This window comes from Triticum urartu, chromosome 1 (assembly GCF_003073215.2).
Source record: "Triticum urartu cultivar G1812 chromosome 1, Tu2.1, whole genome shotgun sequence".
Taxonomy (NCBI): Eukaryota; Viridiplantae; Streptophyta; class Magnoliopsida; order Poales; family Poaceae; genus Triticum; species Triticum urartu.
In genome coordinates this window covers 403944221-403957875 of record NC_053022.1, presented here as the reverse complement: position 1 = coordinate 403957875, position 13655 = coordinate 403944221, and the positions used below count along the sequence as shown (strand labels likewise).

The following is a 13655-nucleotide window of genomic DNA, read 5'->3' as shown; positions in this document are numbered from 1 at the left end:
ATATCGCTGAGAACTACATCTTTGCTGCCGACCTTATCAGCTCATGCCACACTAAGAAAAAGCCTACTATGATTTTCAAGCTTGATTTCCGGAAAGCTTTCGACTCCGTCGCTTGGCCGACACTTGACAAGATCCTCCTCGCCCGGGGCTTCTCCCACATCTTCCGTAGCTGGATCCAGAACATCCTTGTTATAGGCAAAACCGCCATTCTTTTGAATGGTGTCCCAGGCAACTTGATAGACTGCAAAAATGGCCTACGGCAGGGTGACCCCATCTTCCCCTACCTCTTTCTCATTGTAGCAGATCTGCTCCAACAACTTATCTTCAAAAACACACACACCTCGCTCCACCACCCCATCTTCTCTCATCTACCCCCACCATCCTCCAGTACACAGACGATACGCTGATCGTTTTCGCCGCCTTGTCTGCTGCCGCTGCAGCACTAGAAGTAATTCTAACCAACTTCGCCAATGCCACTGGGTTAAATATCAACTTCTCCAAAACCACGCTTGCAACCCTACACAGAGATGACACCGCTGCTAACGACACTGCCCTTGCCATGGGCTGCTCACACGCCTCCTTCCCCCAAACCTACCATGGCCTCCCCCTCTCCCCTACTAAACCTCCATCCAACGCCTTCGACCCCATCCTAGAACGCTCCCGTAAGCTGCTGGCTGGCTGGCGCGCTAAGTTGCTTGACAAAGGCGATCACCTCATTCTTATCTTCGCAGTCCTAGACTCCCTACTCGCCTACTTCATGTATGTCTTTCGTTTTCCCAAAAAAGTTTTAAAAATGCTAGACTCCTTACGTAGAGCTTTCTTCTGGGCAGGGGAGGATTCAGTTTCAGGTGCCCAATGCCTTATTGCATGGAAAAACGTTTGCATTCCAAAAAAATATGGTGGTTTAGGTCTCAAAAACTTGCATCTTCAGAATAATTGCCTGCTCATGAAATTTGCAGCCAAGGCCATCACTTCCTCCTCCACCCCCTGGCTGGATTGGCTGGATCTTCAACACCCAAATGCTCTAGTCTCACCCCCACCCCAGAACTCCTTCCTCTGTCGTGCCATTGCACAGCAAATATCCACTCTACAGTTCATCTCCTTCGTCCTAACAAACAGTGGGACGCACACTTACTTCTGGCATGACACTTGGCTCACCCCAACACCTCTAGCTCACACTTTCCCTCACCTATTCTCACACTCCACTCTTCAGCTGGTTAAGGTGGCAAATGTGTTGCGATATGGTTTACAAGCTAACCTCCGTAACCGTCTCTCCCTTCTGGCAAAACAAGAGCTTGTTGCGTTGTTGGCTGTTTTGCAGGATTTCGTCCCCTCGGCTGAGGAAGACCAAAGGTTCCTACTACGGGGTCTTGCCTTCTCCACCAAGCATGCTTATGGCACTCTCATGGCGCGTCCGGACAGCAATCTTCTCGCCCCCTCATTTGGCGCTCCAAGGTGCCACACAAGATAAATTTTTTCAGCTGGCTCCTCTTCAAGGATCGACTCAACACCAAGGCCAACCTTGCCCACAAACAGATCATCTCCACGGACACATGCCCTCGTTGTGTTATGCTAACCGAGGACTCCATGCATCTCTTCCTCACCTGCCCCCTCGCTAACCGAGTCTGGCAACGGCTGGGCATCCTGCCTCAAGTGGAGGGCATCATCAAACTTTGGGACGTTCCGCTACCTCACCACCTGCCACACAAGGCTTGGTCTTTTATTCTCATGTCTCTCCTCTGAAAGATATGGGCTGCACGCAATGACAGGCTGTTTAGGAACATTGATCAACGTTCTGTAATAACCCTCAAAGCTCTCATCTCCGACCTAGATCTTTGGTCACATCATCTCATGACAACATGTGACAAGGACGACGTCTACTCGTGGCGTTCCTACCTCTCTGCACGCTGCGCCGTGCCTTTGTAATTCTGTGCTTGCTGCTCCAGCGGCTTTTGAGTAATATATTCAGGTGGGGAGCTCCCCCCGGTGATTCTGAAAAAAATAAAAATTATTATTCAGCCTCTGATTAAAAAGCCTTCTGATGGTTCTTTTTTTAACATCAGTACAAACACACGCGTTCGTATATACGTGCATACACTCAACCCTATGAACGCACACACGCACACCATATCCCTATGAACAACTTTGAGAGACTGAGCCCGACGGGAACGTCTCCTCCCACTGAACTCATATCGCCGAAAATCCTGAAATAAATCTAAAATAAATGCGAGCATCAGGACTTGAACCCTGGCAGGCTGGGTATACCACTGTCTGCCTAAACATTCAACCACAGGTTGGTTCGCGCCCTCTGATGGTTCTGGGATGGCCGTTTTGACTGTAGAGAGCATATTGTTGGAACCGCTCTCTCACACTGATGGATGGAGATAGAAGAAGAAGGAGCACACAGTACAATGGAGTTTCACCCGGCTTCACAGCCCCGTTACTTTTCCCAGAGCCCCAAAAACTCTCCTCAACAAATACACTCGTGGCGAATCAACCTGCGGTTGAGTTGGTTAGGTGGATAGTGGTATCCCCAACCCACCAGGGTTCAAATCCTGGTGCTCGCATTGTTTCTGGATTTATTTCAGAATTTCCGACGATGCGCTTTCAGTGGGAGGAGACGTTCCCGTCGACGACGAAGCGCCTACGGTGATTTTATAAATCTCAAGATGATATGCCGGCTCAGTCTTTCGAAGGTGCTCACAGGGGTAGGGTGTGCGTGTGTGCGTTCATAGGGGTGAGTGTATGCGCGTGTATATGAGCGCTTGTGTCTGTACTGATGCTAAAAAAACAAATACACTCATGGCCATGGCTTTGTAGTGGCACAACAACGCAGCGCCCACGTTTCCTTGTGCGCACGTACGCACGCCGCCTAGCTAGCTACCCTGCATGCAATCCATCAGCCCGGCCGTGCGCACTACGTGCGCGCTACGCGCACGACGCGGCCATCTCCACCGGTCACTGCTAACAATTAGCTAACTAACTCACACGCATCAAGCAAATTTGGCCGGCACACTTGCCAACGCCCTGCTCTACGTGCCAGACTCGAGTGTATACACGCTACATACACATACGCCACGCTTCTGCGTCCCGCCCGTCCCGCACGTCACCGACGCGTCCGACAAGTCTGACGAGCCCGACGGCAGCAGTGTGTCCCGCCCGTCCCGCGCGCACCCGACGGGCCCGACGAGCCCGATCACACACGCTGTGGCTTATTCCAACACACACCCCTTAAGCCACGGCCTAGAGGAGTCCATCATCGTCGACGTTGGCGCCGGCCAAGAGTGCATGCTCCGCCGCCGGTCCTTTTCGCAGCTGCGGGCACTCGCGCCGGAAGTGCCCGTGCTCCCCGCACTTGTAGCAGCGCCTGCGCCTGTTGCCGCCGCTCCCCAACGCCACGCTGCGCCCGTCGTCGTCGTCCCGAGCACCGCCGTGTCGACGCTCCCATGCTGCCCACTGCGCCGCCGTCATGAGCAGCTGCTCACCTCCGCGCTCGCCGCCGTCTTGTCCACGGCGCCGAACCCGCTCGTCGAACGCACGCAGCCGCCCGAGCGCTTCGTCGAACGCCATCGTCGTCACGTCGTGGAACTGCTCGATGCCGGCGACGACGGGGAAGAGGCAATCCGGCACCGTATCCAGCAACTTCTTGACAAGTGCCGCGTCGCCCAGCGTCTCCCCGAGGTTGGCATACCTCGCCGCCATCGCCGCGAGCCTCCTGCCGTACACGTCGAGCTCCTCACCGTCCGCCATCTTCATCCGGTCGAATTCGCCACGCAGCGTCCCCGGCCTCGCCGTGCGGACCCGATCAGCGCCAACGAACCTCACCTTCAGGGAGTCCCATACCTCCCTGACGGTGAGCTTCGTCGACACCTGCAGCAGCACATCCTCCGACAACGCCCCGAGAAGCAACGCGCGCCATCTTGTCCTTCGGCGCGTTCACCGCCGCGTCGCCCGGCGCCACCGCCTCCCATACATTGTGGACGTCGAGGATCGCCTGCGCCTTGATGGCCCAGACCGTGTAATTGTCCGCGGTCAGCAAAGGCATCGCCATCGTCACCGATCCGCCCGCGCCGCCGCCGTGTGGGACGAGCGCCATGGTCGCCGGTGATCGCCCGAACCAAAGCTCTGTATACCAATTGTTGAAACCGCTCTCTCACACTGATGGATGGAGATAGAAGAAGAAGGAGCACACAGTACAATGAAGTTTCACCCGGCTTCACAGCCCCGTTACTTTTCCCAAAACCCCAAAAACTCTCCTCAACAAATACACTCGTGGCCATGGCTTTGTAGTGGCACAACAACGCAGCGCCCACGTTTCCCTGTGCGCACGTACGCACGCCGCCTAGCTAGCTACCCTGCATGCAATCCATCAGCCCGGCCGTGCGCACTACGTGCGCGCTACGCGCACGACGCGGCCATCTTCACCGGTCACTGCTAACAATCAGCTAACTAACTCACACGCATCAAGCAAACTTGGCCGGCACACTTGCCAACGCCCTGCTCTACGTGTCAGACTCGAGTGTATACACGCTACACACATACGCCACGCTTCTGCGTCCCGCCCGTCCCGCACGTCACCGACGCGCCCGACAAGTCCGACGAGCCCGACGGCAGCAGTGTGTCCCGCCCGTCCCGCGCACACCTGACGCGCCCGACGAGCCCGATCACACACGCCGTGACTTATTCCAACACATATGCTCACCGATGAACAGTAAATTAAAAATAATAGTAAATAAATTTAAAAAATGATTTTTTTTATATTCATGTTAGTGTAACAAGCATGCTTGGCAATTTTCATGCAAAACGGATAGCAGTGCTTCATCCGTGGAAAAAATAAATTAAGTGTAAAATTTGGAGATAACATTTGTTGTTCGACTTGTTTTTTTTTCATATGCCAAAATGCTTAAGCTTTTCTTCTAAAAATTTACAGGTAGCATTTGAGTGTGACAATGAGCACATCTTTAAAAAAAATATTGGCACAATATTTTTTTTGGCACGCAGAAGCATATGCTCCATAAAGCCAAACTGGATTTCCGCTTGTGATGCTTCTTGTTTGATCTTAGCATCGCTACGCTCTACTGCTGGTGGCTTTGTGAGCTGTGGTGCGACTGATCATAGAACGGGGGCAGCAAATTCGATGATTCGAGGAGATGATACAATTTTTTTTGAACGAAGACACGATGGGAAGTGACCAGCTTTAAATTAATAAAGCCCACACCACATGCATACTATAGATGTGTACGATATTGGTTTTTCTTTTGCTACCACGAGGAGGTGAGATTTGCTGATCGTGCAAAGTCGTTGATGGTCTCATGTCCTGGTGTTTCTTTTGGTAGCTTGACAGTTGGTTGTGGTTGGCTATACTGGATTAATGTTACATCTATAAAAGGTTACTTAATTCTTTTACAAGTAAGTTGATGTGAAGGATTATGATTGGTAATAGAGGGATGAAGGGAGCCACTCCAGTTGAATTCAGGGGGCCACCTACAAAGAATCTACTATGAAACTGTTCAACCTTCATTGGAGAGCAAAATATTTGGGTGTCTTTGGCCTGTGATTTTGCCCTGATTTGAGGGGTTTCCCTCTTGAAACCATGTGTTCACATGTTGATGTTATTACTCAGTTCAAAGTGGTTATGCTCAGGAAGGCGAGGTGGCGACGGCTCCTTGAAGATGGAATAGGATTTTCCTCGCCTTGCCCCCCCCCTCCCAGCAGTGCAGCTAGCGTCGTCGGAGAGCGTGTGGAGGTATATCTCCGTTGAACCTCGTGGAATTCGCTCGGTGTTTGTTTTTGTTTTCAATAGATCTGTTTGGATCTAGTCTATGTTCGTGTATGTACATGTTGGATCCTTCCAATATATGCTTCTCTTCTTCGGCGACAATTGTTGTTCTAGTGTGTCTGTCCTTTGGGCCTTATCAAGACGACTTCACGACTGCCTACTATAACAAGGGTTTGCTGGCTTTGGTGAGGGAGGGGCGATGGCAGCGGTACGCCTTCTGCTTGTTTCCGTGCTTGTAGTCGTTGCTAGGTGGTCTATGAATATAGAGTAATTTATATTACTTGTAATCGTAATGTTTGATGAATAGAGCGGAAGTTTTGCAACAACAACAAAAGAGCAGAATGGGTTGGGTGATAGACAGCATGGGACTGTGGTCGGGCGACCTGTTGGAACACGATAGCGCGGGAGTGTTTGGCCGGTGGAATATATCAAGCACACTTCCCAACTTTATATCCTAGAAGAAGAAAAGGGGTACATATACCCCCACCACACGAATGTGTCGACATTGACAGACGATCACGCTTACATTAAAAAGCAAACAAATCGGGAAAAAGGTTCAAACGGAATAGCTGTAGCCTTTCACGTGGCAGAACAAAGGTGCAAAGTCTAGACATTCGACATGGACGGAAGAAATCGGAACGTCAGAGCCGGGCGGGAACCTATTCTATTCCCTCCTCGGCCGGCCATGCAGCGGCTGCATGCACACGCATCCTCTGAACTCTGCACATGGTCGGTGACGCTACGCCGCCGATATCCCCCGTCCGGAGTAGCCGAGTTCGACCTCCGTCGACGAACCGACAAAGAGGACTGATCGAACATGATAGTAGATCTCTTACTTGTCAATCTTGTTATTCGCTAGGTCAGCCCACGCATGCGCGCACGCACGTCCACGTTCCTTTCTGCCTGCTTTTAGAATAGGGGAATAATAAGCCCAAACGAATGAATTGGAAATGGAAGTAATTCACATGCGGGAAAGTATATCGATCGATCGAGGGAGGCACAGCCACCATGCGTGCACATATATATAACCATATATCTTAGCTACATATGTAGTTGCATGCATAGCTCGAACGAACAAAGGATCAATCCGAGATCGATCGATCCGTCGATATGGAGAACGGACAGCCGCAGCCTCCTCCAGGTGACGATCTCGATCCACACATCTCAAAATATCATCTCCATGTCGAAGAACAGACCACTGGCTAATTCTTCAGTGAGCTGTAAATGATCTATCTATCTATCTCAGCTCTAATTTTCTTGCGCTTGATCAATTGCTGCATAGGCTACCCGACGGTGGACCCGAAACAGCAGGCAGGCGGCAGGAGGAGATGCTGCTGCGGGCCGTGGCGCCGCAGGACCAAGCAGCGTGGGCGTGGGGAGACCAGCTTCATCGAAGGATGGTGCGCGCATGGGCATGGCTAAAAACGCCCACCATATTTTCCTTCTATCATTTCAATCTCATTTTGGCTTGCTCACCCTGCCGTTTTTCTCCTTGATTCGTTTTCTCCAGCCTTGCCGCGCTCTGTTGCTGCTGGCTTTGCGAGCTGTGCTGCGATTGAAGGGGATCCATGCAGCATGCATGCCCACGGTTACAGTCTTACAGATCACCACAGGCTCTAGCTGCGGCTCTACGTCGTCGGAGCTCTCACATAAATAATTCAGTCTTGCTCTGTTAGATGTTCTACGTCATGACCTAGTCCTTTGTGATCTAGTACAATACGCGTAGTTATCTTGCATCGTATCAAGGCCCTGTATCTTTTGTATCATCAAATTATCTCATTATCTGTATTCGACATATACTTATACTCGAGGTCGTCTTGCGATTTTGAGACCCAGCTTTTAATGTGCAATGCCGCAATGGTCATGCTTAATAGGGTCACGAACAAAGTTTTAAATAGACGGCTATAGCCACGCTATAACAATTTGATTAGGGTGCCGCTAAATGGTGTTTATTTACAATTGTCTGGTAAAATTACAAAATAACAGGCTATATCGCTATTGCTGCGCTATAGCTGTTTGATGATGTCGCTATTTGGAATGGCCCGCGGTTTAAAACTAATGGATGTTGAACTCTCATTACAACTTTAAGAAGTATGCATAGGAGATCGAAATTTCATGCGAAAGATGAACTATTTTCAATGAAATTTCAACATTACAAATACACCTGTCGAGGCAGATTCATTCTGAAATCAGCTTTCCTTTTTCTTCTCTCTTCTTTATTAAAACTGACTTGTTTGGCATCCATGCTTGGCTTTACTTGGCAATGCTGAATAAACAATAATATGTGGTTGTGCAGATCAATGGATGCAAAGGCCGAGGGTTGACCCTCCTCAACCCTCCTTCTCGATAAAAATGCGCAAGTGCAAATGTGCAGTAGTCATGCTCATTAGGGCACGGATGGATGGTGAACTCTAGTTATTTTCTTGTAAGATATTTTTAGGTGATAGAAATTTCCTGCAAAAGATTATTTCTTTTCAACAAAATTTCAGCATTCTAAGCAAAAGTAAATATAAACAAACCTGGTTAATGTCAAGAGTATCACAAATTTATCTATGTTAACTCCAATCCAAAATGAATTGAATGCATAAATGTATCACATAGTGTACCCAAAAGACGCAAACCAATATAGATCATAGGTTTATAAAATTAAACAATACATCACACCAATTTTCACTCCATACTTTTTATTGGATGAATGTACACAACCCTTCGAATTACGAGGGAGAAAAAATGGGAGCAATGAGGGAGGTGAACCAGGGGATGAAGAATGAAGAAGAGAGAAGTGAGGGAGAGGAGATGAGGGCGAGACTCGAACAGAAGGAGAGAAGCGTAAATGGGAGGGAAAGGTACCAACACCAAACACGAGGAGATGAGAGGACATGGAGGAGGAGGGGGATGGCTAGAAGGCTGATGAATGATGGTGAAGCCAATATCTCACCAAACAAGTAAAACTAGTCCCCTAGGCTTGGGATATCCTTGTAGGGTAGCCGGTGTCTTGTACGACAACATGTAGCCATGGGCGATGCTAAAGGGGATGGGGGTATAGGTGGAGGCGACGACGAGAAAGAGGATGAGCTGGTGATGGTAGTGGCAAAAATGAGATGGGAGGTATAATGACACAATGATAGGTCTCCCAATTTTCACAACAATGCAAAAAAAGGCGGGGATGGGTGTTGAAATTTTAATAAGAAGACTTTCCAACAACAACAATGATGATAAAGCCGTTTAATTCCAAACAAGCTGTGATAGGCTAGAGTTGAAACTTAGTAAAAAGACTTCCCACAAAAAATAGAAATTTCAATATAAGGACATAATGATGTGACCTAGCATTGCTACGATCCAAACTTTTCTTAATGCTGCACCCAAAGGAATTTTCTTTAAAACAGTTTTGAAAATCTACAAGATATTCTTTTAGAGGGATTCTACAATTATTTTACCATTATTTTGAGAAACAAATATCAACCTAATAGCGCCATTTTTCACTAAAAATGGCAAGTCATTTCCGTTGTTTTAAAAAAATCAGGGCCTTTTTTTACAATACAACTCAACAGGGCCTAAAGCTGTGGCCTCCCCTCGTTCGTGGCCAGATGTTTTTTGAGCGGGAAAGCCTCTTAGTGATTTATTGCTTTGTCAACAGGGTTACATCGTGATCTCGCAAAAAAAAGGGTTACATCGTGTAAAACATAAGGCAATAAAAAAGGATGGGGGATCATCCTCCCGGCTAAACTCTAACTGATTATAACAGTTACATCGTTTGCTAACAATTTCTTGATAAATTCTGGAGGAGCGTCATCCCAAACAGAAGGGTTATTCGCCCGTTCTCATCCATCTAATTCATGAGCTACATAATTTGACTCTTTAATACAATGCTCAATAGTAACTTTCCCGAAGTCTGCCAAGATACTACGACAAATCTTCTAGCACCGCACTGCCACCATGGAATGTCTTCATTTTGATTAAGAGCATCCACCACTATAATATTGTCTGTTCGCATCACCAAACTAGAACATCCATTCCCACAAAAAAACCTAGAACATCCAGTATTGTGAGCTAATTTGAGTCCCTCAAGTAGGCCGCTGCCTCGGCTGAGACGACATCAGCTACACGTTCCAACCTTTCCGTTGAAGCTCTTATGAAAATTCCTTTGCGATCATCGATAACTGCTCCACATGCAACATTATATTCGCCCTCTGAAAAACCGACATTCAACACCTGCTGTCCTGCATGGAAAACCGGTCACTTTTTGATTTTTGGAATGACCTTGCTTGTCCCTGTTGCACGAACATAGTTAAGGGCCAATGCAATAACAACATGAGTTATTTTTTTTGTAGTTTGTACATCCTCACCTCTCTGACTAGCTGTCTTCTTTGCCACCAAAGATATCAACAAACAATTGCGATATTCTGGTAATTTGACTGGTCCAGTGTATGTTCGCTGGTACGAATCGTCACACAATATAAACTCCAGCATAGCTGCTCCTAGTTGATTGCTAGCCTGGACTTTTTCTTTTGACGGGGATTGAAAGCCCGGGCTTACTTTACGGTCAACCAAAAAAAAAACCAAAGATTCAAAGAATGGAACCTACATAGCCATCCCATCCCAATTCAACGAACAGATATGGATTAGCTGACATGGGCCGTGCCGAAACGAGCCGAACGCATTAACACCGAGCTTACCATCCGTCCGATATCTATCCAACGCACTAAAATCCGTCCTCTGACGTGTAGCGAGCCGCGTCGGATCGGAAGCTAATATCCAGCAACCCGCGGGGTCCTGTCTGCAAAAAGGAGTCGAAAAAACGCGGACCTTCTTTCCGTTCCAGTCCTCGCAACCGTGAGTTCTCCGCCGCCCCCTCCCCTCGGAAGAAACGTCGCCGGGAGAGAGATCCCCGCTGAGAGCCAGCCGGGCGAGATGGGGTTCATCGGCGACCAGGTGGAGTCGATCCGGTCGATGCAGGTCCGCCAGGTCGTCACGCAGATCATCAGCCTCGGTGACGCCTCTTTTGCTCTCCCATCTCTTCTTCGTCTCCGCGTACTTGATAGATGTATTTTCGGTTGTATCGCGGCGGAATTCACGGTTAGGGGTTTTACCCTGTGGACCAGTTTGGGTTTTGATCTGAAAGGCGCGGTTCTGTCGTGTTTTCGCGTGCCAGATTGCGGCAGAGAGGATCTGAAGAAAATAGCAATTTGGGGCATTAAGGCTTTTGGGGTTCTTGATCTGGTCCTAAGAGCTTTTTGGAGTTGTTTTCTTGGAAGAATCATACGCACTGAAATGTACACGAGCCACTCCATTGGACTGACAGCCTTAGAGGACTATACTGGGATTTTCGGCCGTGTTGTTTTTACCCTACTACTACTAGCGATATTGCTCCTTGCTTCTGAAAATCAGTTTATAGATTCGTGGTATATAGGGAAAGAGGGGAGCATGGCACCTTACTTGTTAGTTATTTTGGGGTTTTGCTGCTCTTAGATATTGGTAATTGTTGGTTGCAACAATGTTCTCACAGAGGAAGTCATGATTTTTTCCCCATGGCAGGTATGATTGTTACCTCAGCATTGATCATATGGAAGGGATTGATGGTAGCGACAGGGAGCGAATCGCCAGTTGTGGTGGTTCTTTCTGGTAGCATGGAGCCTGGATTTAAAAGGGTTTGTTGCCTACTTATGCAGTGCGAGAACCCCTTAAATTTTGTATATGCATCTGATTATTAGATTCTTGAGGGCCATTTTAGATACCCTCTAATTCGACTTTATCCTCTGGGTTAGACAGGAATTTTGATAAAATACTTTCTAAGTGAACGGACAGAGTCGAATTAGAGGGTGCCCAAGCACACCCGCAAGTGGACATACACATTTGTTTTTGTAATTTGAAGTTAATATTTGACCAATATGAAATCCCAAAGTTGCATGTGCAACACATAAAGTGGATTATTCCCATGATTTTCTCATATGAATAAGAATATAATTGGCCTCCATTGGGTTGTAAGTGAAGGACTGTCCTATCGCCTTTAAGATCTTGTTCTAATTCATCCAAGTTTCCTTTTGAGATTACTGTTACCACCATGCCATGTTCTCAGTTTTCTGTTTTTATTCCAGTGCCATTTTTGCGTTCTGTAGGCTAAAATGGGTGTTATCATTTGCATAGTGTCCCTGTATCATTAATTATCTGTTTTGCAGGGTGATATTCTGTTTTTGCACATGAGCAAAGAACCTATCCGCACTGGAGAAATAGTTGTTTTTAATATTGATGTAAGTACTCAATTATTGTACTTTGTAAGCCGTAAATTATTAGCTGGGTCATGAACCCATGATTTTGTCCTATATTTCATTGTGTGTGCTTGTATTTGATGTTCAAGACACTAAGATTACATCTGGACATTTATTTATGCAGGGCCGTGAAATTCCAATTGTTCACCGTGTGATCAAGGTAATAAAATTGTGAAGTCATGTGATCAATCACCATATATATGCATATTTGACTTGCAAGTTTTTTCATGCTAGTTTTGAGTTTACTTTTCTCAATGTATAGGTTCATGAACGGCAAGAAAGTGGAGAAGTTGACATCCTCACAAAAGGTATCTGTCATTTTCTGTTTGAATGCCATAGGTTTTTCTTCAGTGATATGCTGACTATCCAAGTAGTTTTTGCAATCCCGGCAATAATAGTCAACAGCTAGCAATTTATAATTTACATTGGGTGCCACTGCGCTGTTGTATCTCAAGTGACAAACTGCCTTTTCAGGCGATAATAATTTTGGGGATGACCGACTTCTGTATGCACAAGGGCAGCTTTGGCTTCAGAAGCATCACATTATGGGGCGGGCTGTAGGGTGAGTGCCTAGAAAATTTGTATCACATTCACATTTCTGCCTTCATACTGGTATAAAATAATTCAGCTGGCATTACCCTTTTGTTACATGAACAGCTATCTACCATATGTTGGGTGGGTTACGATTGTGATGACTGAGAAGCCGATCATTAAGGTATGTTTATTCCTTTTAAGTACTGACCAGCCTACTCCTGAGTTTGAAGCACTGATGAAATGCTAATATGTGATGCCTGTTGCTGCAGTACCTTCTGATTGGCGCACTGGGCCTTCTTGTCATAACATCAAAAGAGTGAAGCTGTCAACCTTAGCACATAGCTTGATCTTGTAGTGCAAATGTAATCCAGGGCAGACCAAGTTTTTTTGCACCGTGTACCGAATGGAAGATGTATTTTTATCTGTTTTGACTGTTGTCTCTGCCCTAAAGAAGCCTAAACCCGTCTCTTATGCAACAGTCATCTTCTCATGGTCTTAACTAATGATTTTGATCTTTATATTGCATTGGGTGCAACAGTTGATATTTTCAGGAAAAGGAAAATCAAATTCGTCGATGGCAGGAGGCGTTCTGTTAGGTCAAACCCGCTGTGGTTTGCTGCAATCTGGTTGTTCCTATTTTTGATTGAGCCTAGAGTTTGGGAATTGGAACTGGAACTTGTAAATATGTGCTGTCTGTGTGTACATGCACAAATCTACAGTTTGATCTATGCTGGCAAGTAACTTGCAAACTATTGCTGCCATCTCCTGGATGGAAATGTACTGTTTCAGATGGATTTGATAACCAGCGAACGTTCTCTGAGGAGCTTGGAAATTATAACTTTTTCATGGCAATTTATATTGTCTGAGGGATGGCAATTTTTTTAGCAAGCATGGCAAATCTGTCCAATTCAGTTTTTTGCCAGGATTTGCTGTGCTTGCTAAATGAATTTGCCATGCTCTCCCAACACAATAACGTTGTCATGCCTCGCTGGACTTTTGAAATTGCATGCTGATCAGGAGGATATAATAAATCTGCACTCAGCTCGTCCAGTCCCGGAAGCTGGCTAGCTAGCATT

At 46.9% G+C, this 13655-nt stretch overlaps 1 protein-coding gene and 1 long non-coding RNA gene across 2 annotated transcripts; both read left to right on the top strand.

Moving 5' to 3' along the window:
* The first annotated feature begins 6761 nt into the window (after positions 1 to 6761).
* Positions 6762 to 7605, top strand: LOC125534748. The gene is made up of 3 exons (XR_007294537.1): positions 6762 to 6920; positions 7062 to 7179; positions 7290 to 7605. It is a non-coding gene; the product is annotated as an uncharacterized LOC125534748 (long non-coding RNA).
* A 2945-nt stretch (positions 7606 to 10550) lies between these two features.
* On the top strand, positions 10551 to 13097 carry LOC125514861 (signal peptidase complex catalytic subunit SEC11A-like). The gene is made up of 8 exons (XM_048680231.1): positions 10551 to 10769; positions 11315 to 11427; positions 11956 to 12027; positions 12170 to 12205; positions 12308 to 12353; positions 12520 to 12607; positions 12703 to 12760; positions 12849 to 13097. The coding sequence occupies exons 1-8, from the start codon at positions 10691 to 10693 to the stop codon at positions 12897 to 12899; spliced, it is 543 nt and encodes a 180-aa protein (XP_048536188.1). The 5' UTR covers positions 10551 to 10690; the 3' UTR covers positions 12900 to 13097.
* The last annotated feature ends 558 nt before the right edge of the window (positions 13098 to 13655 follow it).

Bases quoted from the DNA above. Each gene is read 5' to 3' on its own strand.
- LOC125514861 (XM_048680231.1), top strand. From the start codon at position 10,691: ATGGGGTTCATCGGCGACCAGGTGGAGTCGATCCGGTCGATGCAGGTC. The intron at 10,770-11,314 runs GTGACGCCTCTT...TCCCCATGGCAG, and splicing joins CACGCAGATCATCAGCCTCG to GTATGATTGTTACCTCAGCA. The intron at 12,761-12,848 runs GTATGTTTATTC...CTGTTGCTGCAG, and splicing joins CTGAGAAGCCGATCATTAAG to TACCTTCTGATTGGCGCACT.